We start from the raw sequence: 27,944 nt of genomic DNA on the forward strand, positions 1-27,944 counted from the left end.
GTACGTGTAGAGGAGGCAGAAGAACTGGATTCTACTTTTGGCCTTCTCACTGCAAACTGTGCGCCTACTGTTTAATCCCTCTGATCGCGTTCACCCGCTAGGTCATTACAGAAGTAACGGCCACCATTGATTACGGGCTTACCGTATGCCATGCATTGCACTATGTTCTGAATCTGTACACCAGGCGACTGTCCTCCTTTAGTTCCTGCAATTTTAAGGTACATGTGTCCATTTAACAGATGGAAAACTAAGGCTGAAAGAAATTAGAAACCTGCCATCCGGCACCTGCAATGCTAACGTTCTAAAAACATCCACCATAAGAGAAAATTGTTAGCAACCAATAGTTTTGCCTCTAATCATTGGCTTTCCCGCAATTATCCACAAAGGGGAATCAGACATGTCGCTCCGCCAGGCGAATTCACCGCGGGGCGCTCCTGGGCTCCACGCTCCTCTGATCCGCCCCTCCGTGTTCCTGTCCAGGCCCCGCCCCGGCCCACCCCGTCTCCCCCAAGGGCCGCTCTGGCCACCGCCCACCCAGGAGAGACCCCGCCCTCCCCGATCCTCCAACCCTCAAGGGCGAAAAGCAGCGCGCACCCAGCCTGCACCGCGCTTAGCGAGACGCAGCGCATGCGCTCTGGGTGAGCCTAGATTTCCTGTCTGTCACGCGCTTCCGGCGAGTACATCCGACCAATAAGGTGGGCTCGGAGGCGGGCCTTAATGCTTCCCTGCTCCCGCCCACCCTTCCACGCCCTGAATGATTTAATAGCTGCGCGAAAAGTGCGCGGTGAGACTTGCGAGGTGCCGCGAGGCTTCATGGCTACCTCTGGGACGCTGAGCACTTTCCGTCTCCCGCCGTTGCCCACGATTCGAGAAATCATTAAATTATTCAGGCTGCAAGCAGCGAAACAGCTCTCCCAGAATTTTCTCCTGGACTTGAAGCTGACAGGTGGCTGGCTTCTCAGTGCTCCCCCACATCCCCGGGGACGTGGGCCGGGGGTTTCGCGCGGACCCTGAGGGCGGGTGTCTGGGGTCAGGCAGTGTGCAGCGGGCCTTAGGTCAGGTCCTTCTACCCGCTTTGTGCTGTAAGAACCCCGGAGCACCGCCCAGGAGAAGCGTGGAATGTGTTGTTCGCCCGTAGAATGGCGTGCTCGCGGCCGTTTGCCGTGGGCTAGTGAAGTCAGGTTGTGTAGACGCAGAGCAAACACTAGGGGAGGCAGGGGTCGCGTATCGTGAAAGGCGGCTGTGGAAATTCGAATCTCGTGTTTATAAAAGGGCACTGCATGTGTAACTAGTTTTGCTTTTCATGCAATTTAAAGTTACCAGGATTTAAATTAGTGCGGGAAGTTTTTCAATAACATGTCGAAGAAGTTTCACTCGTGGGATTACGTTATTTAAACGTTTACTTGTTGAATCCAGAACCCTCGAGGGCGCAAATATTCAGTAAATACGTATCAGACAAGCTACTATGTGCCAGTGCTGGAGATGCACTTTGGGAGTGAACAAGGCAAAGTCTGTCCTCAAGGAGCTTACATTTTTAGAACGTTTACATTCCCACTCCTATTTTAAGTCATTACGAGGTAAAATTTATGTGCAGTAAAATTAACTAGTTTGAAGTGTAGAGTTTGATGAGTTTTGACAGAGGTATACATTGGATTAGCGGCGACCCCCATTTCTTGGTGATACTTTCTTCTAAAAGGAGGTTGCAAGAATAATATGTATTACAAATATGTCCACTAATTCACCTTTGGAATATTTACCATATTTGAGGTTTTGCTGTTTAATTCCATTTTGGCCCCTCTCGAGAAGCTGAAAAGATCAAATCATACCCAGAAAATTCATTTCCAGTTAAATGAAGTGTAGTCCACAAACCATCAATAAGATGTCTTATTTCTTGGATGTGGAGTCTTTATTCTGCTAGTAGAAATATGACTTTGGGTAAATAGCTTAACTAAGCTTTAGTTTCTCATCTGTTAATTGGAGGAAGGCCCTTACTGCAAGATCGTTAAACGGTTACCCACCTCTAAAATTCTTTAGTTCTAGTAGTAACTAGAACCAGCCTTGTCTGCCAGTAATTAGTCACATTGTGTAGCTATAAAGCACCATTCTTAAGATGGAAAATATAGGTCTTTATATTTTCAATGTAAAAAAAAAACTTTGTTTACAGTATCTTGTGTGAGCCTTTATTCACTCTCAGGAGTAAATTCTGGAATCCGGGTGCTATTTCCTCTTCTCTGGGAACCGAAGTGAAGGGAGATTAAAGTACTTGTCTGAGGTGAGACGCTCAGGTGGGAGCAGATGCTTCTTGGATTGACCATGCCTTTTTGATATTCATTGTATTTGAATGTGCCTGAAAAGTTTGCAGGCAGAGCCCCTGACCTCTCCACTATACTAGCTCTGCGTTAAATTCATGATGCCTGTGCTTAATGTATCAATTCTGTTCCTTCCAAAAGGCCTTGGTCTGTAGTGGAGGAAGAATTGCTTTAGAATTTACACCTGAGCTGGAGTCCCTTCTCTTCCATTTGCTTTCTAGATGACCTTGCACAAATGAAACAGTAGAGAAGGAAATTAAAAAGTTCAGAGAAGTTAAATTGGGATAGTAGTTCTTAATGTGTTGGAAGGATTGGAACGATTGTGAGAGGCAAAAGTGAGAAAGCATGTAAAGCACCTAAAATGAATGGTTGGTGAGCATATACTGATTCCCTCCCAGCACCAGTTAAAAGACAAAACTATTTTGGGGCGCCTGGGTGGCTCAGTTGGTTTAGTGTCCCACTCTTGATTTCTGCTCAGGTCATGATCTTGGGGTGGTGAGATTAGCCCAGCCTGGGGCTCTGCTCTCAGCAGGGAGTCTGCTTGAGATTCTCTCCCTCTCCCACTACCCCTCCCCCTCACTCTTTCTCTAAAATAAATAAATCTTAAAAAAAGACAAACTATTTTTGCATTTAAGCATACAAAAATGGTACTATATAGTCTCAGTGAACACTGCAAAGAAGTGCTGGTATGTTTTCAGTGGCTAAATTTCCACTATCCCAGGAGGCCCAGTTACTTGGATTTTAGTATCTCAGTCAATAAGACCAGCCCATTATATGTTTTTCCAGAAGTGATAATTGGTTGCAGTGAATCCTCAATAATCTTTTTCATGATTTCTTAAGGTCTGCTAGCTTAAAGAAGTTGATTAATTCAAAACATTTTTTCCATATCAATCTGCATATTTGCAAACCTTAAAACACCTCTACTAATAAGTTTAACTTTTTCCTAAAAATGACCAAGAATCTAAATTTCCGCTAGTCCTATGATCTAGGAACTTTTTGCTGTGGCCGTATTGACTAACTAGATGTCTATAGGTAAAAATGAGACTGCCAGCACCTTTTACTTTGGGATTTCAAACTAGCAGCACTGGAAATTCTGAATGTAAAACTAGTCTTACTTATTCAGATATTCAGTATTTGGCAACTCTAGAGACATGGTGCATGCTTACCTATTCAGTTTGTAGGAATTGATTGATTGGTTTGGTGGAGGAGCAGATAGAAAATACAGCATTAACTATATTTAGGTTAGGAAGTTTGTCATGATAATCCTATTTTTGTTAAGGGACTGATGATACAGGTCAACTATGATGTGGTAGTATAGTGAATGGCCACTATATGTTGGTTTAGGTTAAGAGTTAAATAATTGGACAAATACAGTATGAAGGATTAGTTGAGTAATGGTTGATAAGAATTTGTAGAGGTTATTGTTAAATTGTGTACATTGAAATTTATTAAGATAATTAAAACGTTCTTTCTTCTAGATAAAATTGTAAGGAAAGCTGGGAATCTGACAGATGCTTATGTTTATGAAGTGGGCCCTGGGCCAGGGGGAATCACAAGATCCATTCTCAATGCCAACGTTGCTGAACTTTTGGTGGTTGAAAAGGATAGTCGATTTATTCCTGGATTACAGGTAAGATACTTAAAATGTCTTTTTTAGGAGGCAAAAACCCAATTTAAATCTTGAGGCCATGATTCTTAAGCCTCAGGATATCCGAGGATTGTATAGGTTGCTCTTCAAACTGCAGATCTCCAGGCCCCATTTCAGAGATTCTAATTCCATAGTCTGGAGAGGTCTGGGAATTGCATTTCTAACAAGCATCCTAGCTTGGTCTTTTGACCACTACTTGAATAAACCTGCGTTATGCATCAGTGCTAAACAAGCTAGTTGCTTTGTGTGATCTTTTTTTAATCTAATAGCTGTGCTTGTTCTGGCTCATTCCTTCAAAAATAAGTAAATAATGCCAATCATAACTTAGTTATTGGCATGACTTACGAGAACTTCATTTAGATTCAGAAAATCATTTCTACACGCAAAACATGGGGAAAACACTTGCTTTTTTAAGAGATTAATTGTTAAGCTAAAGTGTTTGGTAAGAATTTAAGTGAAGAACTGAAGTTGTACCACTGTACACATAGATTTAAGATGAGGTGTGAATGAAGTGATACATGCATCTTTAAAACTGTAGCTGCCATTGTTATATGGGAAATATTTGAGGGAACTGGGCATGTTGAAGGAGATTCATAGCTGTCTCTGAAAAGGTGGAGTAAAGAGGATAGCTGATTTTGATTTCTAAAAACTAATACAAATAGGTGGAAATTGAGGGAGGCAGGTGTGGATTTAAAGTAAGGAGGGACGTATATGTTTTTAAATGGTGGCAATCAGTGAAACCCATTTTATCAGGGATTTTATAAAGGGAATTCTTCACGGGGGTGGGGGGGGACTTAATGGCTGAAGGGCTTTTGTTTGATTCCTCTGTAATTCTAAAACTTTAGAAGAGCCCTTAGCCTTTGGCTTAGATGAGTAGCAGTTTATTAAATGAGTCCAACAGAATAATAAAATTATCTGCATTATTACTTTCACACAAGAGACAACTTGGTTTAAAATTGGTACAGTCTAATGCTTATATGTGCAATCATTGAAAAATGTTTCATTTCTACCAGAATGTTTGAGGAAATTTGTTTGAGAATCTAGGGCTTTCCCTTTAGGTTTTTTCCTCTAGCCCTTTCTGGACATGGGGAATACTCATCTGACTTTTTTGCATTTGAAGAGACTTCCTAACCCTCAATCTTACCATCTGCTATACGTAATTCTTTCTTATGAGGCAAGGAAGAGAACCAAATTTCTGTTCATCCCCACCTTAATTTACACGTTCTCTTTTCCTCATCTCAACTAAAGATCTTTGAAGACAGACTGTTTAAAAGGCAAATACACGCTTCTCTATTCAGCTGCCCCACCAACACCCTGCACTCCTAACCCTGCCTTGTTTTATTTGTCTCATTAGACTGATCATCTGATACACTATATTTTCTTATTTGTTGTCTGTCTTACCCTTCTGGAATGTCAGTGCCAAGAGCATGGAGATTTTTGTGTGTTTTGTTCCCTGCTCTATCTCTACCACGTGTAACTGTGGCTGGTATATAATTCTTCTATAGGTGTTCAATAATTTCTTAAATGGGAAAATAAAAGATTGACTATATGTCTATGTACCTATCTAATTAACGAACTGAATGTGTCATTTAATAGTTAAAATGAATAATTGTGCAGCATTGATTATTAAGTTTTGTGTTCTTTTTTCTAAATATAAAGATTTATTTTAAGGTAAATTGCTTTGTAAGAAATGTGTATTTGTCTTATCCGTTTTTGTAGAAGAAGCAAAATTAATTCTTAGTGTCTTACATTGCAGGAAAGGAATTTGCCTTAAAAAGAAATGTTGGGTACTAAAATATCAAATAGATTTCTTTTTCCTATAAAGAATGTTTCAATATGTAAAACCACTTTCATTTAGAGGTACTAAATTAATCATAAAACTGAATAAAGGCAGAAGGAGTGATCTATTTTAAGGATTCCATTTTAGTGGTTTCTAAGCTAATAAAACTACTTTTTAAAGAAATTGTAATAATTTTTAAAATGTCTTCTGGCTGAAACTATGTCATTTGTGTCTTAATCCAATTCTTATGATACCATCATGAGGCATCTTAGGGTCTTAGGGGAAAGAACATAGTGCTAACATACAGTTTTCACCATCAGCATGTTGGAAAGTAAAAAAAAAAAAAAAAAAAAAAAGTCTCTTTTAATATGTGAACGCACTATAGGATAGTTTTGTGGTAAAGAACACGGACTCCAGCGTCAGATTGCCTGGCTTTGACTCAGGCTCTATCATTTACTGGTTATATGTCTTTGGGCAGCTAACTATGTCCTCTGTGGTTCAGTTTGCTCATAGGATTGTAGTGAGGATTAAATGAATGCCTCATACTTGGTTAAGCACTCAGTATAATTTTTGATATAAATAATTAAGTTACTGGCCCTCTGCCTTGGGCATCTGTTAATTAAGGATTGATCAGGAGACTGCTTATCTGGGCAGAGGTATAGGAGAACAGTAAAGTTATTCCTTCGGAACAGTAGAATAAAAATCCCCAGTGCCATGAAAATGTTGGAGCTCTCTCCCAACAGCTCAAGTTAGCATTGGACATCTAGGGTTTCTTTCTCTTTATGCTGTAGCATTTCCTTGTGATTGTGCATTTTTAGGGTTTTGTTGTTGTTAATTATTTTTTAGTTGCTTTTTGTTGTTACATTTTTATAGCTGGGCGGATTCTCTGTGCTCTGGAGGGGAGTGAGATTTTTTGGTACCTCAGGGAACTTGAGGTTTTGTTAAGTTCTTCCCCCATTTCAGAATTGGAGAGAACAACATAAGTAGTACGTTCTCCCTGAAGTAAATAATCTGGGTTCTTCATTTTTTTTTCCTGTTTGTTATTAATACATAAAATCTTTAAAACAACATAAAATCTTACTGCGCGAAGTACTTTATTTTACAGCTTTATTGAGTATTATTGATGTGCAGTTTACTGCATATGTTAAAAGTGTACAGATTACCGAATTTTGACAAATATATAATCTCCTGAAACTATCACCACAATCAAGATAATGAACATCACCTTCAAGATTCCTCATTTTCCTTTATAATCCATCCATCCCTCCTCCCCTTCCCTATCTTCAGACAACCATTGCTCTGTTTTGTCACTATAGGATATTTTCCATTTTTTAGAATTTTATGCAAATGGAATCATACAGTATGTGCTCTTTTTTGCCTTATGTCTTCTACTGAGCATAAATATTTAGAGAGTCATCCATGTTGGGTGTTAATCAGTAGTTTGATTTTTTTTTTTTTATTGCTGACTTATTCCATTGTATGGATATGCCAGATTTGTAGATCCATTCACTAGTTGATGGATTTTGGGTTGTTTTCATTTTTTTGGCAATTATGTATAGAGCTATCATTAACATTCATATGCAAGCCTTTGTGTGAATATATACTTTTATTTCTCTTGATAAAAGAATTAGATGTGGAGTGTCTGAATCTTATGGTAGGTGTATGTTAAACTTTTTGTGAAACTACCAAATTATTGGGGCACTTGGGTGGCTCAGTTGGTTGTGCATCTGCCTTCTGCTCAGGTCTTGATCCCAGGGTCCTGGGATCGAGCCCCACATCGGGCTCCCTGCTTCTCCCTCTCCCACTCCCCCCGCTTCTGTACTCCCTCATCTGTCAAATAAATAAAGAAAATCTTTAAATAAAAAACAAAAAAAACCTACCGAACTATTTTACAAAGTGGCTGTACCATTTAACATTCCCCCCAGCTGTGCATGAGAGTTCCCTTTACTTCACACACTTCTCACACTTGGTATGGTTAATCTTTTTAATTGTACCATCCAAATGAGCATATAGTGGTATCTTAATGTGGTTTTTATTTCCATTTTCCTAATCAGTAATATTGGACATATTTTCTTAAGATTTATTTATGTTTAGAAAGAGAGTGTCGGGGGAGGGTGGCGGGCAGAGGGAGAGGGAAAGAGGAAATCCTCAAGCAGACTGCCCACTGAGTGCAGAACCCGAGCTAGGGCTTGATCCCAGGACCCTGAGATCATGACCTGAGCCGAAAGTAAAAGTTAGCTGCTTAACCCACCAAGCCGCCCAGGTGCCCCTGGACGTATTTTCACGTGTTTATTTGCCATCTGTATATCATCTTTTGAGAATTGTCCAAATATTTTGAGCATTTCTTGTTTTGTCTTTGTATTTACTGTATTATAAGAAATCTTTATATTGTTTAGATACAAGTATTTTGTCAGATACATGTTTTGTAGTGCTTTCTGCTCAGATGGGACTTAACGTTTTCATTTTTGACATTTAACAGTGTCTTTCAAAGAGTAAAACCTAGTTTTAATGAAGTACAGTTTATCAATTTTTTCCTTTTGAATTTGATGCTTTTTGCATCTTATCTTAAAAAATAATTGTCAAAACAAGAATTTCCATATTTTCTTCTAGATGTTTTATAGTTTCAAGTTTTTCATGTAGGTTTATGATACATTTTGAGATACCTTTGTGCGTAGTGTAGGTAGGAGTAGAAGTTTGGTTTTTTTGCACCATTTATTGAAAATTTTATCTTTTCTTCATTGAATTGCCTTGATCCTGTTGTCAAAAATCAACTGGTCTTGGGGCACCTGGGTGGCTCAGTCGGTTAAGCGTCTGCCTTCAGCTCAGGTCATGATCTCAGGGTCCTGGGATTGAGCCCCGCGTCAGGCTTCCTGCTCCGCGGCAAGCCTGCTTCTCCCTCTCCTCCCTGCTTGTGCTCTCTGTCGCTATCTCTGTCTCTCGCTCTCAAATAAATAAATAAAATATTTTTTTAAAAAATCAACTGGTCTTAGATATGGTGGTCTGTTTCTGGACTTGCAGTTGTTTCCAGTTGATATGTAGGTCTTTTTTTTTTTCACCAAGACCAACCTGTATTGATTACCGACCTTACCCTTCTTTTCAAAAATTGTTTTGGCTATTCTATAAGTCCTGTGCATTTCCATATAGTTTTAAAATTAGATCATCAATTTCCTTTTTTTTTAAAGCCTGATGAGACTTGGATTGGGATTGGACTAAAACTATAGGTCACTGTAAGGAGAACTCATGGCATCTTAAGCATAAGTTTCTGATCTGTAAACATGGTATGCTTCCCTGTTTATTTAGGTTTTCTTCAGTTTCTCTCAACAGTGTTTTGTAGTTGTAAGTATACAAGTCTTGCACATCTTTTGTCAAATTTACCCCTATGTCCTATTTTTTTGATGCCATTGTACTTGGTATTGATTTTTAATTTCGATTTCCATTTGTTTGTTGCTACTGTGTAGAAACACCATCTGTTTTAAAGTGGACTTTGTATCCTGCAGCCTTGCTGTGCTCACTTCTTCATGGCTGTTTTGTAGATTTATTAGGCTTTTCTGCATGTGTTATTTCATCTGCTATAAAGACCATTTTACCTTCTCCATTTCAGTATCTTTGCCTCTATTTCTTCTTGTCTTGGCTAGAATCTCCAGTACTGTTTTGAACAGAATTAGGGGTAGACCTCCTTGCCTGTCCCTGATCTCAGGGGGAAAGCATTCAGACTTTCACCATTGAGTATGATGTTGTAGGTTTTGCCTGGATCTCCTTTTTCAGACTGAGGAAAGTCCCTCTGTTCCTATTTTGCTGAGAGGTTGTGGTGCTTTGTTTATTTTTTGTTCTTGTTTTAAATAATGGATGTTGAGTTTGCAGAAATACTTCTGAGTTTATTGAGGTAATCATGTGGCTTTTTTTTTTAATATGGTGAATTGGGGTTTTTTTTGTTTTATTTTCTAATGGTAAATCAACCATCAGTGATATCTTCTCATTCCTGATATTGGTAATTTGTGGGTCTCTCTTTTTTTCCTGATCAGTCTGGCCGCATATTGGTGAACTTGTTGATCTTCTCAAAAAAGAACAACAAAAAAGCTCTTGATTGCATTAATCTTTCTGTCTTGGGTTCTGTTTTCTATTTCATTGATTTCTGCCCTGAAATCTTTGTTATTTTGTTTCCTTGAGGTTAACTTTGTTCTTTCTATAGTTTTTAATGTGTGGAAGCTGAGGTTGTTTCTTTGAAGCCTTTCTTGTTTTCTTACAGGTGTCTAGTGCTATAAATATCCCTCTCAGTACAACCTGGGCAGAATCCCACAAATTTTGATAGGTTGTGTTTTCATTTTCATTCATTCATAATGAATTAAATTTACTAATTTACTTCAAAAAAATTTTTCAGATATTAGACCTAAAGAAAGACTTCTGGAAGAAGTTCAGAATTCCCATATAAACCTTCAACTCCAGTTTCCCTTTTAATTTCTTATTTGACTTGTTGGGTTACTTAGATGTATATCATTTAGCTTGTGAATTTTGGGGTTTTTCAGATATCTTTCTTTTACTAGTTTTTAATTCCATTGTGATCAGAGAACATACTTTGCATGACTTGAATAATTTTAAATTATAGTTGTTTTATGGTGTACATATGATTTGTCTTGGTAAATGTTCCTTATGCATTTGAAAAGAATATACATTCTGCTGAAAAGAATGTGTATTCCTCTGTAAGGATATGCATTCTGGTAAAAAGAATATGCATTCTTCTGTTGTTGGATGCTACAGAAATTTCAATTAGGTCAAGTTGGGGTTATTCAAGTCTTCTGTACCCTTAGTGATTTCCTACTTGTTCTGTTATTTATTAAGAGAAAGGTATTGAAGTCTCCAATTCTGACTGCAGACTTGTCTGTCTCTCCTTGCAGTTCTATCAGTTTCTCTTTCGTCTGTTTTGAAGCACTGTTATTAGGTGCATAAACATTTAGGGTTCTTATGTCTTTATGATGAATTGGTTCCTCTATCATTTTTTTTCTTTTAAGATTTATTTATTTATTTATTTGACAGAGAGACAGCAAGAGAGGGAACACAAGCAGAGGGAGTGGGAGAGGGAGAAGTGGACTTCCCACTGAGCATGGAGCCCAATGGCGGGGCTCAATCCCACGACCCTGGGATCGTGACCTGAGCCAAAGGCAGATGCTTAATGACTGAGCCACCCAGGCTCCCCTGGTTCCTTTATCATTATGAAATTATCGCCATGATCCCTGGTGATATTCTTTCCTCTAAAATCTACCTTGATAATATAGCCATTCCAGCTTTCTTTTGATTAATGTTAAAGTGATATACTTTTTCATCCTTTTTATTTGTGTCTTTATATTTAAAGCGGGTTTCTTGTAGGCATCTGGGTCTTGCTTTTTTCCCACCAATCTGATCATCGATGTCTTCTGTATTAGTTTTCTGTAACAAATTACCACAAACACAATAGCCCTAAAATGACACAAAATTATTCTCTTACAGTTCTGGGGATAAGAAATCTAAAATGAATGTCAGTAGGGCCCTATTCCTTTTCTGGAGGCTTCAGGGAAGAATTGTTTCCTTGCCTTTTTCAGCTTCTGGAGGCCCTGGACCTCTTGCTTCTATATTTACTATTGACTTTAATCCTTCTGTGTCACTCTTACTAAGGCCCTTGTGACTGATTATGTTGGGTTCCTCGAGATAATCTAGGATAATCTCCCCATCTTCCGATCTTTAATCACATCTGCGAAGTCCTTTTTACCATGTAAGGAAACATAGTTACAGGGATTAGGATAGAAACATCGTTGTGGGGCCAGTATTCAGCCCGCTGCAATTTTTATCTATAACTCTGTTTTACTGTTTTAGTAATTTATTGAAGGTGTATGGTTATATATCTTTAATGTATCCCAATTTATCTTCAAGTAGTAAGATAGCACTTTATGTATAGCATACAAATCTTACAATAGCGTATTTGTATTTCTCCTTGCAGGCTTTTGTACTATTATCATATATTCTACTTCTCCATGTCTTGTAAAGTTCACAATACAGTGTAATTTTTGTTTTAAAAGTCAATTCTATATTAAAGAGAATTCAATACCGTTGACTTTTGAACAGTGTGGGGGTTAGGGGTGCTGACCCCCACATAGTTGAAAATCCACATATAACTTTGGACTCCCCAGAAACTTAACTACTGAGGTCTACTGTTAACTAGAAGCCTTACCAATAACCAGTCAGTTAATGCATACTTTGTATGTAATGTGTGTTATGTACTGTATTCTTATAATAAAGTAAGCTAGAGAAAGGAAAATGTTATTTACAAGCTCATAAGGAAGGGCACCTGGGTTGCTCAGTTGGTTAGGCATCTGACTCTTGGTTTCAGCTCATGTCCTCCCCACATCAGGCTCCATGCTCAGCATGGAGTCTGCTTGTTCCTCTCCCTCCGATCCTCCCCCTGTGCACGCACACACTCTCTCTCAAAATCTTTAAAAAAGGAAAAAAAAAAGAATATATTTATAGTACTGTAAGAAATCTGCATGTAAGTGGACTGACCAGTACTGTTCAAACCCTGTTGTTAAAGTGTCAACTATAATAAGAAAAATTTTACATATTTACACATTTGGTTACTTTTGGGGGGGAGTATTAAGTAGATTCCATGCCCACCATGGAGCTCAACACAGAGCTTGAACTCACGACCCTGAGATCAAGAGTTGGACGTTCAACCAACTGAGCCCCTCAGGTGCCCCCCATATGGTTACTAGTTTGAGTACTCCTCATCCATATTTCCATTTAGTATTATTTTCTTTCTACCTGGAAGACTTTCTTTAGCATTTTTTGTAACTGTGGATCTGTTGGTGACAGAACTTTCAGTGTTTGTATGTCTAAAATGTGTTTTATTTTGCCTTGGTTTTTGAAAAACATACTGGCAGGGTTTTTTTCTTCTAGTAGTCAAAAAATGTTGCTCCGCCGTCTTCTCATTTGCATTGTTTCTGACAAGAAATCTGTTGTCATTCTTATTTTTGCCCCTCTGCCTTTTTTCTCTGCCTCCTTTTAAGATTTACTCTCTATCACTGGTTTTGAGCAATTTTATCATGGTGCACCTTGGTGTCCTTTTCTTCATGTTTCTTTTGTGTGGGGCTCCTTGAGCTTCTTGGATCTGCAGGTTTTCCTGCATTTCCTGCTGTCCAGAGTCTGAAAATTGTAGTTTCATCTATTTTGTCCATTTTTCATCTGTTTAAGCCAGAAGAATCTACCTGGTCTTTTATACTCCATCTTAGCCAGAGTAAGAAGCCCTAGGATTCCTCTTAATTATTATGTGCTTATTTCATGGAATTTTGGAGACAGTAAGTCATGATTATTGTTATTATTGCCTCTGGGTTTTATGATAGGTAAACAGTGATTATTTCTACTTGACAGGCAGGGTGGAAAGCTCACAGGATTGAGAATCTGATAGGCTGGTGTCAGATCTCAGAAACAGCACATACTAGCTTTGTGATCTTGAGTTTGCTATTGAACCAGTTTTAGCTTCAGCTTTCTCATCTGCAGCATGGGAATAATAGCTATCATTTGTGATTCTTGCAAGGATAGATGGAAATTTATGTAAAGTATGTGAAGAGCCTGCCATATTGCCAGTAGCTAGTAAATGATGCCTCTTCCCTGTCATTTTATAAAGGGATATATAAAGTTTTTAGTCATCCTGGCAAAAGGAACTGTTTTTCAACAGAGATAATAAAACTTTTAAATTCTTTTATCTCTAGCAGATTTTACAAAAGAAAAGATTGCCTGACTTTCTGTTGTGACATGATTGCATCACACATGTGACTTACTTGATACAGCTATAGCTATAGTTAATCAAAACTCAACAAATAAGTAAAAGGTGGCCTACAGCCAAAGTGATTTCCTAGCCCGCTACAAATTAGAAGTACAGAGATCAATGCTAGAAGCAGACCCACTGACAACAGCAAGAAGTAACAGTTATTACTGTGGCAGAAAAGCTATAAAAAGCAAACATAAAAAGTAAAAAAAAAAAAAAAAAAACACAGCTCAGTAGTGAGAGATCATAACCATTGAAGCCATTACTCTACAGGCAACAGTGACCCTAGTCATCAAGAAAAGGGTGAAATTGGGTTCACTGTTCTCAGCTTAAGGAAGAGAATTGTGTGATATTGTATGGAAGGATTTCTATCTGAAAGGTTTTTTTCTTTTTTTATTTTCACAAGTTTTTTTAATTGAAGTATAATTAACATACAGTGTTAGTTTCAGGTGTACAGTATAATGATCAATAATTCTATACATTTCCCAGTGCTCATCAAGGTAAATGTACTCTTAATTCTCTTTATCTGTTTCACCTCTTCCCCCACCCAGATCCCCTCTGCAATGACTAGTTAGTTCTCTCTATTTAAGATTCTGTTTTTCTATTTTTCTCTTTTCTGTTTGTTTTGTTCTTTAAATTCCACATATAAGTGAAATCATATGGTACTTGTCTTTCTCTGACTGACTTATTTTACTTAGCATTATATTCCCTCGGTCCATCTGTGTTGCTGCAAATTTGAAGATTTCATTCTTTTTTATGCCTGAGTAATATTTCATTGTGTGTGTATGTATATATATATATATATATATATATATATACATACACACACACATATATATATATACACACACCACATCTTCTTTATCCATTCACCCATCCATGGACATGCGGGCTGCTTTCATATCGTGGCTATTGTAAATAATGCTGCAGTAAACAAGGGGGCGCATATATCTTTTCAAGTTAGTGTTTTAGTTTTTTGAGGTAAATACCCAGTAGTGGAATTACTGGATTTTATGGTAATTGTATTTTTAATATTTGAGGAACCTCCGTACTGTTTTCCACAGTGGCTATCCCAATTTACATTCCTACCGACAGTACATAAGGACTCCTTTTTCTCCACCTCCTCACCAACACTTATTATTTCTTGTATTTTTTTATTTTATCCATTCTGATGGGTATAAAGGGATATGTCACTGTGGTTTTTATGTGCATTTCTCTGATTAGTGATGTTGAGCATCTTTTCATGTCTGTTGACCATCTATATGTCTTCTTTGGAAAATGTTTACTCAGGTCCTCTGCCTATTTTTTAATAGAATTATTTGGTTTTTTTGGTGTTGAGTTGTAGAAGTTCTTTATATATTTTGGATATTATGTTTGGTTGATGTTTTCTTTCACTCTGCAAAAGCTTTTTATTTTGGTTAGTCCCAGTAATTTAGTTTTTCTTGTTTCCCTTGTCTGAGGAGACATATCTAGAAAAAATATTTTTATGGCCAATGTCAAAGGAATTGCTGCCTACATTTTCTTCTAGGTGTTTTGTGGTTTCAGGTCTCACATTTAGATCTTTAATCCATTTTAAGTTTATTTTTATGTATTATGTAAGAAAGTGATAGAGTTTCGTTCTTTTGCATGTAGCTGTCCAGTTTTCCAAGCACCATTTGTTGAAGAGACCATCTTTTTCCCCATTATATATTCTTGCCTCCTTTGTCAAAGATTAATTGACCAAAGAAGCATGGTTTTATTTCTGGGCTCTCTGTTCTGCTCCATTGATCTATATGCCTGTATTTTTGCCAGTACCATACTATTTTGATTGCTATAACTTTGCAGTATGTCTGGAAATCTGGGATTGTGAAAGCTCTAGCTTTGTTCTTTTTCAAGTTTGCTTTGGTTATTTGGTGTCTTTTATGGTTCCATATAAATTTTAGGGTAATTTGTACTAGTTCTGTGAAAATTTTTGGTATTTTGATAGGGATTGCATTGAACCTGTAGATTGCTGTGGGTAGTATGGACATTTTAGTGATACTGGCTTTTCTAGTCCATGAATATGGAATATCTTTACACTTGTGTCATCAGTTTTTTTCATCAGTGTTTCATAGTTTTTGGAGTATGGGTCTTTTACCTCCTTGGTTAAGTTTGTTCCTAGGTATTTTGTTATTTTGGGTGCAATTATAAATGGGATTGTTTCCTTAATTTTTCTTTCTGCTACTTCATTGTTATTCATTAAAAAATCATTCACCATGATCAAGTGGGATTTATTCCAGGAATGCAGGGGTGATTCAGTATTCGCTAATCAATCAATGTGATACCTCACATTAATAAGAGAAAGAAATAAAAAGAGAAAGAATAAAACCATGATCATCTCAATAGATGCAGAAAAAGCATTTGACAAAGTATAGCATCCATTCATGATAAAAACTCAACAAAATAGGTTTAGAGGGAACATACGTCGACATAATATTATGAAAAACTCACAGCTAATATCATGCTCAAATAGTCAAAAACTCAGAGCTTTTCCTCTAAGATCGGGAACAAGACAAAGATGTCGACTCTCGCCATTTTTATTCAACATAGTACTAGAAGTCCTAGCCACAGCAACTGGACAAGAAAAAGATATGATATGATACTATGTAACTTTGTTTTTAAGAAATGTTAACCACTGGTTGAATAGAAAGTTTACTAAATCAAATCTCAAAATCCTTGATGAGGCTGAGTAAATGAATTTCTGCTATACGTGTTTTGTCCTGTAACAAGTTGACTTTTTGAAATCATGCTATAATCTTCACCCTAAAGAAAAGTCTATTATAACATCTTAAATTCCTTTTGAATAATAGCATTAGTCTTTTTTATGTGTTCTATAGAAGAATACAAATTTTGTTTTTCACCTGTCATATTCTGCATTATACATTCTTTCATTCTCATATAGTTTGCCTAACACTTTTGCCCAGCACTTCAACAATGTTTGGGTTCCTACTATGTAGCAGGTCAGGAAGAAGGTAATATCACCAGGCTGTGTAATTAATGATTTCGCTCACTGTACAATGCTGGTTGCCATGAGCCCCTCATGATAAGAAAGTGGCATAAAAAATACAAAATGACCAGTCAATATAGTTCTTTGTTCTCAAGGAATTTCTAGTTGTGTCTAAATTCCAAGAGTTGCATAAATTATTTCCTCATCAGATTAGATCACCAACAAATTACCTAGGTGGACCATAGTTACTTGCCCCCTATAGAAAAGCTATCTCTAAGACCTTGACTTAGAAGAGAGAGATGTTTTAAGTCACCAAATGAAGAATTCTCCTGCATTTGTTTCCTCATTTTTTGTTTTTATTTTTATTTTATTTTTATTTTTTTTTAAAGATTTTATTTATTTATTTGACAGAGAGACAGCCAGCGACAGAGGGAACACAAGCAGGGGGAGTGGGAGAGAAGGAAGCAGGCTCCCAGCCTCATTTTTTAAAAAGGCATTCTCCATCATTTTGTTCCCTATACCCCTTATAAAACTTAATACTAGAAAAAATCATCTTCTCTCATGGGGATTTAGTATAATTATTTCCAGTACAGACTAAGAATTCTATAATTCAGTATATAAATTGTGAGAGTTAACACCTTTAGGATTTACATACGTGCTTCTCCTTTTCATGGTTTGGTTTTCTGTTTCTTCTTTTACGGCCTTATCTAATGAATGCCTTTTACTCTAAGCTGACTTAAATCTCGTTTTGGAAGGATTTAGGATTGAAAACTAAAATAAAAATGATAGAACAATTTAAGAGTGTCTGCAAGAATACTCATTTGACTGTAATCAAGTACTTGGATTCATAGGCAGCTGTGCCTTTGAACACATTATGAGCTAACACCAACAGGGTTTTAAAGTGTAATATAGCAGTGTTCTTGAAGGTCTGTAATAGTGATCTTTCCCACCTCTCCACCATCCCCCAAATATTGTCATGATAATGAAAACATCTTTCTCTAGTGGTTGGTTAGAAAGTGTTTGTGTGTCATTGCAGAGTATCATTAGGTGTTTAAATAGTTATTGTCTGTAATCATGCTCTGATTTCACTTTGTATAGTGTTTTTTCCCCCCATAATTGCTTCAAAGACCTTCATTTAAAGCTGTGGTCACCAGTGTTCACTCCTTCTGCAGGAGAGAGTCTGAAAGCGGAAGATCAAGCTACAAAGTGGTCTTAGAAGAGGTACACATTTTAGGGGCACCTGGGTGCAGTCGTTAAGTGTCTGCCTTCGGCTCAGGTCATGATCCCAGGGTCTTGGGATCGAGCCCCACATCAGGCTCCCTGCTTAGAAGAGGAGGGATTAAAAAAAAAAAAAAGGTACACCTTTTAAAGGATGGGAAGATTTTGCTTTGTCATTGACTGAGACTTAAGCCTGAAGGGGAATTCAAAAGAAATAAGATAGAAATGCAACTTTAAACCTAGGAAAGAAAGGCTAATGTATGTTATATTAAGTTTTCTGGTATGCAGCTATGTGTGTTATTGTGGGAAAAAATGAACATTTCAAATGTGGTTATTGGAGCATGTATATTAATGCCAGAGAGCCAAGTTTACATTGTTTTGTTGTAGTCTTAATTACTCATTACTTTATTACTTTCTATGTATCGATATCATGAAGCCTAAGCTTTTAGTTCTTCTGCCTCTTTGTTTTTGGTATGCTAATTTGTTTTAATTATGTGAAGCATAATTATAGAAAAAAACTAAAATTCTTCATTGATAGTAAATGCTATCATTAAATACAGTTTTTATACAGTAAGAGCCTGTCCCACAGAGAGCTAGCTCCTTTTTTATTCATAGTATATTGAGGTTATTATGTTTTTGATGCTTTATTGTCTGGAACTCGTCAGATTAAGTTTTAGCAAATCTGGTAATTTAAAATAATCTGTAAATACATTCATATCAGAGGTATGCAGTTATTTTTGCTAAACTACCATGACAAAACATACCAAACTAGATGATTCCCAAATTGAAAATGTGTAGCTTCTTACCAGTATAAGCATTTCAGCTCTGTATTTCTGAAACATTACTTATGTAGTTCTACCTGATTTATCAGTGAAATAAATCTTTGCAAGTTTCTTGACCTTACAGATTTTGGGAACCTCAACTCTGTCTTGGAGGGGAAGTTTCCAGTTTTACAGTTGGTCATTCACTTGTCAAAAATGTGAAGCACTTCCTTTGTGCTGTTATAGTTGCAAGGGACATTAAAGTAGATGAGAAATAGGTACTACCATTAAGGAGCATATGTTATTATATGGGAAAGAAGCCTCTCTATACACAATTGCAACGTACTATGTTGTAAATGCTGTAAAGAAGCATTTGCGAGGATCAGCATTAACCCAAAGGCAGGAGTAATCTACAAATTGGGTGCCTTAGTCAAGGGTCTCCTCTCTGGCTTGCGTGATGTTTCTTTCATCCTTCCTGTCAGTTGCCAGAATTAGGCAAGGGAAGGGTTAGGAGAGAAAATCAGCTTTAATTGAGCTCGAGAAGCAGGACCAAGGGATGCTCAGGGCAAAAGTTCCCTGGTTTGGAGTCAAGGGTGTCTGAGTTCCTTGAGGTAAGACTTGATGTGGAAAGAGGGTCACCTCTTACTTGTAATCTACTTTAGCAAGGATGTTCTCATTGATTGCATTCACTCCTGCATTTTAAACTTTGTAAGCATCAGGGACTGCATCTGGGTTGGGTTTTTTTGTTGTCATTCTTGTTGTTTTTTTAAACCAAGGACTCTAAGAATCAAGTTTTATGTTGGGTAAAGGGTTTTATGTTGGGTAAAGGGGCCCTTAATGCAATACAAATGTATAGATGGCTTAGCTTCAAGGGTCTTTTCAGTTGAGTGCCAACGCTTTAGTAGTGTGAGAGCATTTCTCAAGGTATGGTGCTAATAAGGTGGATAAAATGAAGAAAAATAAGAAAGAAAAGAGTACTCCTCCCCACCCTTTTTTCTTTTTATACTTAGGCTAAAGGAAAAGAAAGGAAAGCAAATGGTTGAAAAGTAGAAATAGGCTGGGAGGTAGCTGTTGGTAAAACATGCAGGATAATTAATTCATTAGGTTGAAAGTGCCTGTGGATCAAGAATTAGTAAGATTAGGAATGTCAGGGGAGTGTCTCAGGGTGCCACATGTAGCTTGGCAATGACAAATGACTTTCTACTTTGTTTGAATCTACCGGTAGATTAGGTTATAGCTCTTGGTAATATGTAAAATTCTTTGTATATATTTAGGCTATAAAGATTAATTGAATTAAGTTCATGTTTATGATTTACTGCTAAATAGTTCTCAATATTATAATGTCCTTAGTCTATAATTTAAAAACTTGGAGCTAGAGGAGCTCCTAGGTGGCTTAGTCAGTTAAGGTCTGCCTTCGGTTTAGGTCATAATCTCCATCCTGAGATTGAGCCCCGCATCAAGCTCCCTGCTCAGCGGGGAGTCTGTTTCTCTCTTTCTCTCTCTGCCTCTCCTCCCTGTTCATTCTCTCTCTCTCTCAAATAAATAAATAAAAATCTTAAACAAAAACAAAACTTGCCTATAGGAGTTGAGTTTTTGCTAAATCTATCCAGAAATGCTAATCATTCTGGGGGTCAGAATTATGCTAATATACTATTTGTGAAATTATAAGCTATTGCTCTACTATTGTCTTTTACCATCACTGGTCATTCATATGTGTTGGAAGTGAAACACCGTGGTTGTCTATTGCAGTAGATGTGGTAAACTCTTAGTTCATTAGTGATCACTCTTAGTCTCTGGCTTTTCAGATTGATTTAATGATGCACAGATATGAAGTAAAAAAAAAAAAAAAATATATATATATAGAAAGAGAAGGAGTGTATGTGTTTCACTGTTCTCTGAAGTATGAGCTCATTTTATTGACTTTTTTGAAAATTAGATGCTTTCTGATGCAGCACCCGGAAAACTGAAAATTGTCCATGGAGATGTGTTGACATTTAAGATAGAAAGGGCTTTTCCAGAAAGTCTTAAAAGACAGTGGGAAGATGGTAAGTGATTTGGGGTTGTTTTCTTATTTTTTATATAATTATTTATATTACAAATATTTATGTTATATATTACAAATGTTATACATTTATATTAAATATTATCAGAACAGAATTAAATAGGTGGTATGCATTAATTTTATTCTGCTTTTCTTCCAAAATAATAAATCTAATTCCTTTTTCTTAATTCTAATTTACTTGTCTCATGTTTTTCAAATGTTTAAAATTCTCTTCAAATAAACTTGCTATTTTTATGATACCGCATAAGGATGGGATAAACTATGAAGTGTTAACTTTTTCCAAATTGTGAAAAAAGAAACGTTTTAGTAAACCATGTCCCACCTAATTTCCATGGTCTCACATTCAATGACCAGCCAAGGCACTCTTCATCTCTAGACTGTTTATTGGGTACCTGTTGTGTGCCAGTTCCTTGGCGTACATCGATAGGTGGGGTGTATTACTTTAGAGCAAATGGAGGGGCCACTGGTGCACCTCCATCTAACTGCCTCCTGTCTCCAGCCTTTCCACGGCCAGACTCCTTCAGAGAGTTTGGCACTGCCGGTCTCTGCCTTCCAACATGCCATTCTCTTCTAAGCACATACCTGCGGGTTTCCAGCCTTGCCCCAGCCATGCTGGAGTCACCGTGACCTCCTAATTTCCTCTTTGAAACCTTATCTGACTAGAAGGGGGAATGAAGCATGGGAGACTATGGACTCTGAGAAACAAACTGAGGGCTTCAGAGGGGAGGGGGGTGGGGGAATGGGATAGGCTGGTGATGGGTAGTAAGGAGGGCATGTATTGCATGGTGCACTGGGTGTTATACGCAACTAATGAATCATGGAACTTTGCATTGAAAACCAGGGATGTACTGTATGGTGACTAACATAATAAAAAAATATTATTATTAAAAAAAAAATGAAACCTTATCTGACTGAGCTCTCAGGCATGTATGTGGCTGTTACCTTCTCCCTTCCAGAAGTTATCTCTGCTCCTGTCTTCCCTGATACCAGGTCCTCCTGTTCTTCCTTTTACATTGTGTGAGCTTTCTCTAGCTATTCTTTGCTGGTGGTTATTTTTCCACCCACCTCTTAGACGTTGTTTCTGAGATTTTTCTTTTTTGAGCATCTTCTCTTGTGCTGCAGATTGGCCTGAAGGACTCTGCTCCTGTGGTTTAACTGACCACATGTATACTGCAGACACTTCCACCTTTACATGCAGCCTATCCCCTTCGTGGCCTCTGACCTTCTGACAGCTTCATCTGGGTGCCCCACAGGCACTTTGACTACATCATATTCAGATCAAATTGTCTTTTCCCCCAAACTAGATCTTTTTCATATTTTTCCTAAGCCAAAAAACCTGAGGACTTTGAGCACTAATTAAGGTAGAATTTTTTTCTTAATAATTCAAAGCTGATTGTGAGAAAACGTTGCTTTTGAAGAATAAATGGACTGAAAACTACTTAGTCATATCTTTTCATATATTTTTGTTTGATACTATTAGTATCCAGTTTGATTTAACTCTTAACTAAAATTATATTCAGAATCCATTGATAAAATCATTACAAGGTGTTTTTTCTTCTGCTAACCAGATCCTCCAAATATACATATTATTGGAAATCTGCCTTTTAATGTATCAACTCCGCTGATTATCAAGTGGCTTGAAAATGTTTCTTGTAGAGATGGACCTTTTGTTTATGGCAGAACCCGGATGACATTGACTTTTCAAAAGGAAGTGGCTGAGGTGAGTCTTAACTCTTTTTTGGCTATGATCAAATTCGAAAACAAAATAATACTGCATTTTTGTCACAGACTATGTTTTCAAAGTTAATATTCCCATACACGCACAAACCAACAACAGCTCAACCACAAGTTAACCATGGTGATGATCATAGGCATAATTGCTCTAAGCACTCCATGGAGAACACGGATGATGTGCTGCCAGCCAGAAAGACAGTGTTGTCCGTGCAGGGACTCAGTAGGGCCATAGAATAATTAGAGACCGATGAAACCTGTGGCGTACTGGTGATACAGTAATACATAAGGATTGGCATGTGACATGTTAAAATTGATATATTGAACTTAGTAAGTTCATATCAATGAGAAAAAGATTTAACTAATGATAAAGAATGTGGTAGTCAATTTGGAGAGAGGGAAGGTTGTTTGGTGTCTCATATGTGGTACATAGGCTTTCCCTTAGTCCCCTCCTTCAGCCATGCCTGCTGTGCCTGCATTCCCACAGCAGGAGTGTTCCAGGTTCACCCTCTAGAAAATCCTACAGGGTAGGCAAGGGCAGTTTGTGAGCTGCAGAGGTTTAATGAGGGCATCTGCAGACCGTTAAGTGTTTTTTAAAAAGTTTTATTATGACCTACAAATACAGAAGAGTATATGACATATTTGTGTGGCTTAAGAAGAAGAAAACCTGAGTCCCCACCACTTGAGTCAGTAGTTACATTCCCAACATCTTTGACACCCCCTTGTATGCTCATTGTGATGTGATCGTGTGTCCTGTTCTTCACCTGCTACTAAATCAGTACCATGAATTCGGAACTTATTATTCTCTGCTTAATTTATCACATAGATTCTTATCCGTATAATTAATATACTTTAGTTTTCTCCATTTTTTGAACTTATGCAAATAGATTCATATAGCACGTATTCTTTTTATCCTGATTCACTCATGCTGCTCATAGTTGTAGTTTATTTGTGTAGCTAGACACTACTCACTCTTTGACTAACTTGTAATTTATCTGTTCATTGTCCTGTTTGGGAACCCCGAATTAGTTTCAGTTTTTAGTTTATTACAAACAAAACTGTCATGAAGATTCTTCTATTTATGTCAGCTGGAGCACACAGGCAAGCTGTCCCTAGAGTATATATCCAGAAGTGGCAGTGCTGGATCATAAGTTCTGCAAATCTTCCCTTTTGCCAAATAATGCTAAATTGTTGTCTGAAGTCATTATTACACACCAAATGTGTGTAAGTTCGTTTTGCTCCATGTCCTTGCTAGTACTTGCGGTTGCCAGACTTGTGCGTTTTGGTTAATCAGCTGAATGGTGTGTCATTGTGGTTTTATTTTGTCTTTTGCTGATTTTTTAATTAAACTGAGTACTGTTTTGTGTGTTTATTGACCTCTTAGGTAACCTCTTTTTTGCGAAGTGCTTGCCGTTTGTCCGTTTTTCTGTTGGATTGCTTGTCTTTTTCTCATTGATGTGGAGGAGTTTTAACATATTTTTCATACTCATTTTTTATTAGTTAAATGTATTGCAAATTTCTTCCACTCTTTGGCATGTTACTGTCTTTACAGTGTCTTTTGAGGAGCAGATTTTTTTTTTGTTTTTTGTCTTTTTAAAGATTTTATTTATTTGAATGAGAGCATGCTAAAGAGAGCGTGAGAGTGCGCAAGCGAGAGCAGGGGGGTGGGGCGGAGGGAGAAGTAGACTTCTGTCCTTGAGCAGGGAGCCCAATGGGGGGGATCGATCCCAGGACCCTGAGATCATGACCTGAGCCAAAGGCAGATGATCAACCAAGTGAGCCACCCAGGCTTCCTGAAGAGCAGATGTTTTTAGTTGTCAATTTATGTGCTTTTTGTGTCTTATTGAAGTACTCTTTTTATATCCTGGTGGTATGAAGATATGCTGTGTTATCTTCTAGAAGGTTTATTGTTTTACATTTCACATTTACATCTATAATCCGCTTGGGATTGATTTTTGTGTGTGGTTGAAAAAGAAGCCAGTTTTACTGTTTTTAATATATGATCCCAGTGAACCTAGCACCAGTTATTGAAAAGTCTTTTTCACTGACCTCCATCAACATCTCTATAAGCATTGGTCTGATTGGAGACACCAAGAAGAAAGATGGTGTGAAATCTAGGAAACAGAAGGCCCAGTACAGAAGATAGAGCACGGAATCCTCAGAAAAATATTCAGTTCACATCAGAGCAGAGCAAGAATTTGGTAAAATACCTGTCATATTTTCATTTACTGAAAGAATAGTTACATAAGTTGGGGAGAGTATAGGATTGACTTAGTGATAAATGAACAGAAAATTAAGTACAGTAGGGATTGAAGCAAATAAAGTATATCACTGTTAGAGGAGTAAAAATATTGGGAAACATGTAATTGTTTATTTTTGGAAACCTAAAGAAAAAAGAGGCACCTATATAAAAATAATCACAAAACTTTACTAAGTCTCAAAAGATGAAGAGAAAGAGAGCCGTGGAAGAAAAAATGAGTGTTATAAAGATGCTTCATTTTTTTTTTTTTTTAATTATGTGTTTTCAATAACATCTTGAAATGTAGTGAAGTTCCCGGGATCATCTTGAGGAGTGGACCTGCAAGAATGGTTAAGAAATTTTGAAAAAGTAGAGTGATGAAAGAAGACTTGCCTATCAGATGTTAAAATGTATTGTAAAGCTCTAATAATTGAAGCACTGTGACTCATTATGAGACAGAGTAATGTCCACATTCAAAGGCCCAGATTCAGGCAACTTTGTATTCGATAACGATTGGATCATACATCAGCAGGAAAAAAAGAAAAATATTATTTAGCAAATGCTTGAATATTTGGTTAACTCCTATGAAACCATTTAATAAGTCACCATACATAAAAAATAAAAATAATTCATCATACATAAAAATTCCAGTTACTGGAGCCCACCAGACAGTCGCGGGCACCGGCTACGCTGCTGCTGCTGTCCCTGCGGCCCGTTACAAAGCCGACCACTCGAAGCGCGAGCAGTTCTGGAGGTACTTGAAGAAGTCGGGGGTGGTGGACACGCTGACCAAGAAGGTATTGGTAGCCTTATATGAAGAACCAGGGAAGCCTAATAGTGCTTTGGACTTTTTAAAGCATCACTTAGAAGCTGCTAACCCAGAAAATCCAGAAATAGGTCTGCTTCGCCTACAATTAGCAGAAATGAAAGAGAAATATAAAGCTATTGTTGAAGAAAATAAAAAACTGAACATAAATCTTGCTCAGTATGAACCACCTGAGGAGGGGAAGCATGCTGAATAGGATCCTTCTCAATTGAGAAGACACTGAAAAAGTGGTTTTGTATGACTTGAATAGTTTGTGTAGTATTATAATTTATGAACAGATGCCGTACAATCGTCTTGATATATTGAATTTGCCTGTATCACACTCTAAACACACCTACTTAGAAGCACCAATAACAACCCAATATAAAAAAAAAAAAACTCCAGTTACTGTGTCTTCAAATTCATTGCTCTTTTCTGCAGTGTCTAACCTGTTGTTAATTGTACTTAATTTATTTTTCATTTCAGGTATTTTATTTTTACTTCTGTAAGTTCCATTTGGGTCTTATATTTTCCCTTACCTCATTATGTTCATGCTTTCCTTAGCATTTTTGTGCATATGTATAATATTTATAATAGCTGTTTGAAGGTCTTTGACTATTACTTTCACCACCTCTGTTATTTCTGTGCTATTTTTTATCCCCCTCTTTCTATGGATCCTATTTTTCTGTTTCTTTGCAAGCTGGCAATTTTTGACAAGATCATAGATTTTGTGAGGTTTTGTTTTGTTTTAATCTTGTTGAGGGCTGGATCTTGTTGTATTGGGTTGAGTGGTGGGTTTTACTCTGGCACGTAGATAAGTCACTTGCAGATTGGCTTGAAGCTTGCTTTTAAGCTTTGTTATGATGGATTCTTGGCAACCTTTAATCTGAGGCTAATTAAGTCCCACAACTAAGTCAGAACCTTTCTGAGGAATCCATCCAGTGCCGTGTGTATTTCAAGAGCTCTTCACTTGGCTGTTGGGAGTGCAAACTCTTTCTAGCGCTCTGTGAGCTCCATTTTGTCCTACTTTCTGATAATACTTTCTCCAGCCTCCCAACCTCATGCACTTACAGATCAGTTCTCAGCCAGAGACTTGAAAGGATCCCTCTGAATATCTCAGGAGCTCCCTCTCACTTCCTCCCTCCCATTCCCTGTCTCTCTCTCTGTTTCCATATCCAATAGTCTGCCTCACAAATTCTGGCTGCCTTGGCCTCCCAGAGCTCTGGCCTCTCTGTCTTCTCATATCGAGGAGACCTCTGGGCTCTGTTTATAGTCCTGCCTGTGCTGCACCCTGAGTATGGCTTCCAGGCTGTAAGCTAGGCAGTCATAAGACTCACCTTGTTTTTTATTTGCCTGTGTGGTAATAATAATGGTTAATATCAATTATTACTTACGGAATGCCTACTAATAGCCACTTTACATATGTTTTTTTATTTAAGCCTCAAAGCCACCTAATGAAATAGGTATTTTTTTAATTTACGTTGACACACAATGTTACTTTAGTTTCAGGTGTACAACATAGTGATTCAACAACTCTGTACATTATGCTGTGTTCATCCCAAGTGTAACTACTATCTCTCAGTATACCATGCTATTACAGCACCACTAACTATATTTCCCGTCCTGTACCTTTCATCCTTGTGACTTATTAACTTTTGATAGAAAAGAATACTGAGGGGCACTTGGGTGGCTCAGTTGGTTAAGTGTCCGACTCTTGATTTTAGCTCAGGTCATGATCTCAGAGTTGTGAGATTGAGCCCCACTTCCGGCTCCACACTGGGTGTGGAACCTGCTTAAGATTTCTCGCTCTCCCTCTCCACCCCCTCCTGCCTTCCTCCATCTCTTTAAAAAAAAGAAAAGAATATTAAAGTTCAAGGATTTTAATTATCAATTTTGTTCATCTTTTCAAAGAACCAGCTCTTGGTTTCATTGATCATTTCCACTGTTTTATTAGTCTGTTTCATTTATTTCTGCTCTGATCTTCATTACTTCCTTCCTTCTTCTAGGTTTGGGCTTTGTTCTTCTTTTTCTAGCTCCTTTAAGTGTAAGGTTAAATAGATGAGATTTTTCTTATTTCTTGAGGTAGGCCTATATCTCTATAAACTTTCCTCGTAGAACTGCTTTGCTGCATCCCAGAGATTTTGGGATGTTGTATTTCCATTTTCATTTGTCTCAAGGTGTTTTTTTACTTTCGCTTTCTTTATTGACCCACTGGTTGTTTAATACTGTGTGTTTTTTTGCCTCCACAAGTTTGCATTTTTTCCAGGGTTTTTTTTGAGGTGTTTTTTGTTTTAAGATTTTGAGAGAGCACAAGCAGAAACAGCAGCAAGGAGGGACAGAGGGAGAGAGAGAATGTCAAGTAGACTCCTCCCTGAGCATGGAGCCCAGCATGTGGCTTGATCTCATGACCCTGAGATCATGACCTGAGCCAAAACCAAGAGTTGGACCCTTAACCATCTGAGCCACCCCAGCACCCCTCCAGTTTTGGGGGGTTTTTTTTGTAATTTATTTTTTGCCTTATTGTGGTTGGAAACTGCTTGATAGGATTTCAATCTTAAGTTTATTGAGACTTGTGGATCAACAAGCGATCTGTCTTGGAGGGTGTTCCATGTACACTTGAAAAGAATGTGTATTCTG

At 37.6% G+C, this 27,944-nt stretch overlaps 2 protein-coding genes across 2 annotated transcripts in view; both read left to right on the forward strand.

Moving 5' to 3' along the window:
• Nucleotides 1-750: 750 nt before the first annotated feature.
• Nucleotides 751-27,944, forward strand: part of TFB1M (transcription factor B1, mitochondrial) — a 71,411-nt gene continuing 44,217 nt past the window's right edge. Inside the window, exons 1-4 of the mRNA XM_026505114.4 lie at nt 751-946; nt 3,788-3,939; nt 20,407-20,515; nt 22,101-22,252. Coding sequence (XP_026360899.1) covers nt 814-946; nt 3,788-3,939; nt 20,407-20,515; nt 22,101-22,252 — 546 coding nt within the window. The 5' untranslated portion in view covers nt 751-813. The remainder of the gene's footprint in view (nt 947-3,787; nt 3,940-20,406; nt 20,516-22,100; nt 22,253-27,944) is intronic.
• LOC113259584 (c-Myc-binding protein-like) lies at nt 22,224-27,166 on the forward strand. Its single transcript, XM_048226093.2, has one exon. The coding sequence runs from the start codon at nt 25,087-25,089 to the stop codon at nt 25,522-25,524; it is 438 nt and encodes a 145-aa protein (XP_048082050.1). The 5' UTR covers nt 22,224-25,086; the 3' UTR covers nt 25,525-27,166.

This window comes from Ursus arctos, unplaced genomic scaffold, assembly GCF_023065955.2.
Source record: "Ursus arctos isolate Adak ecotype North America unplaced genomic scaffold, UrsArc2.0 scaffold_13, whole genome shotgun sequence".
Taxonomy (NCBI): Eukaryota; Metazoa; Chordata; class Mammalia; order Carnivora; family Ursidae; genus Ursus; species Ursus arctos.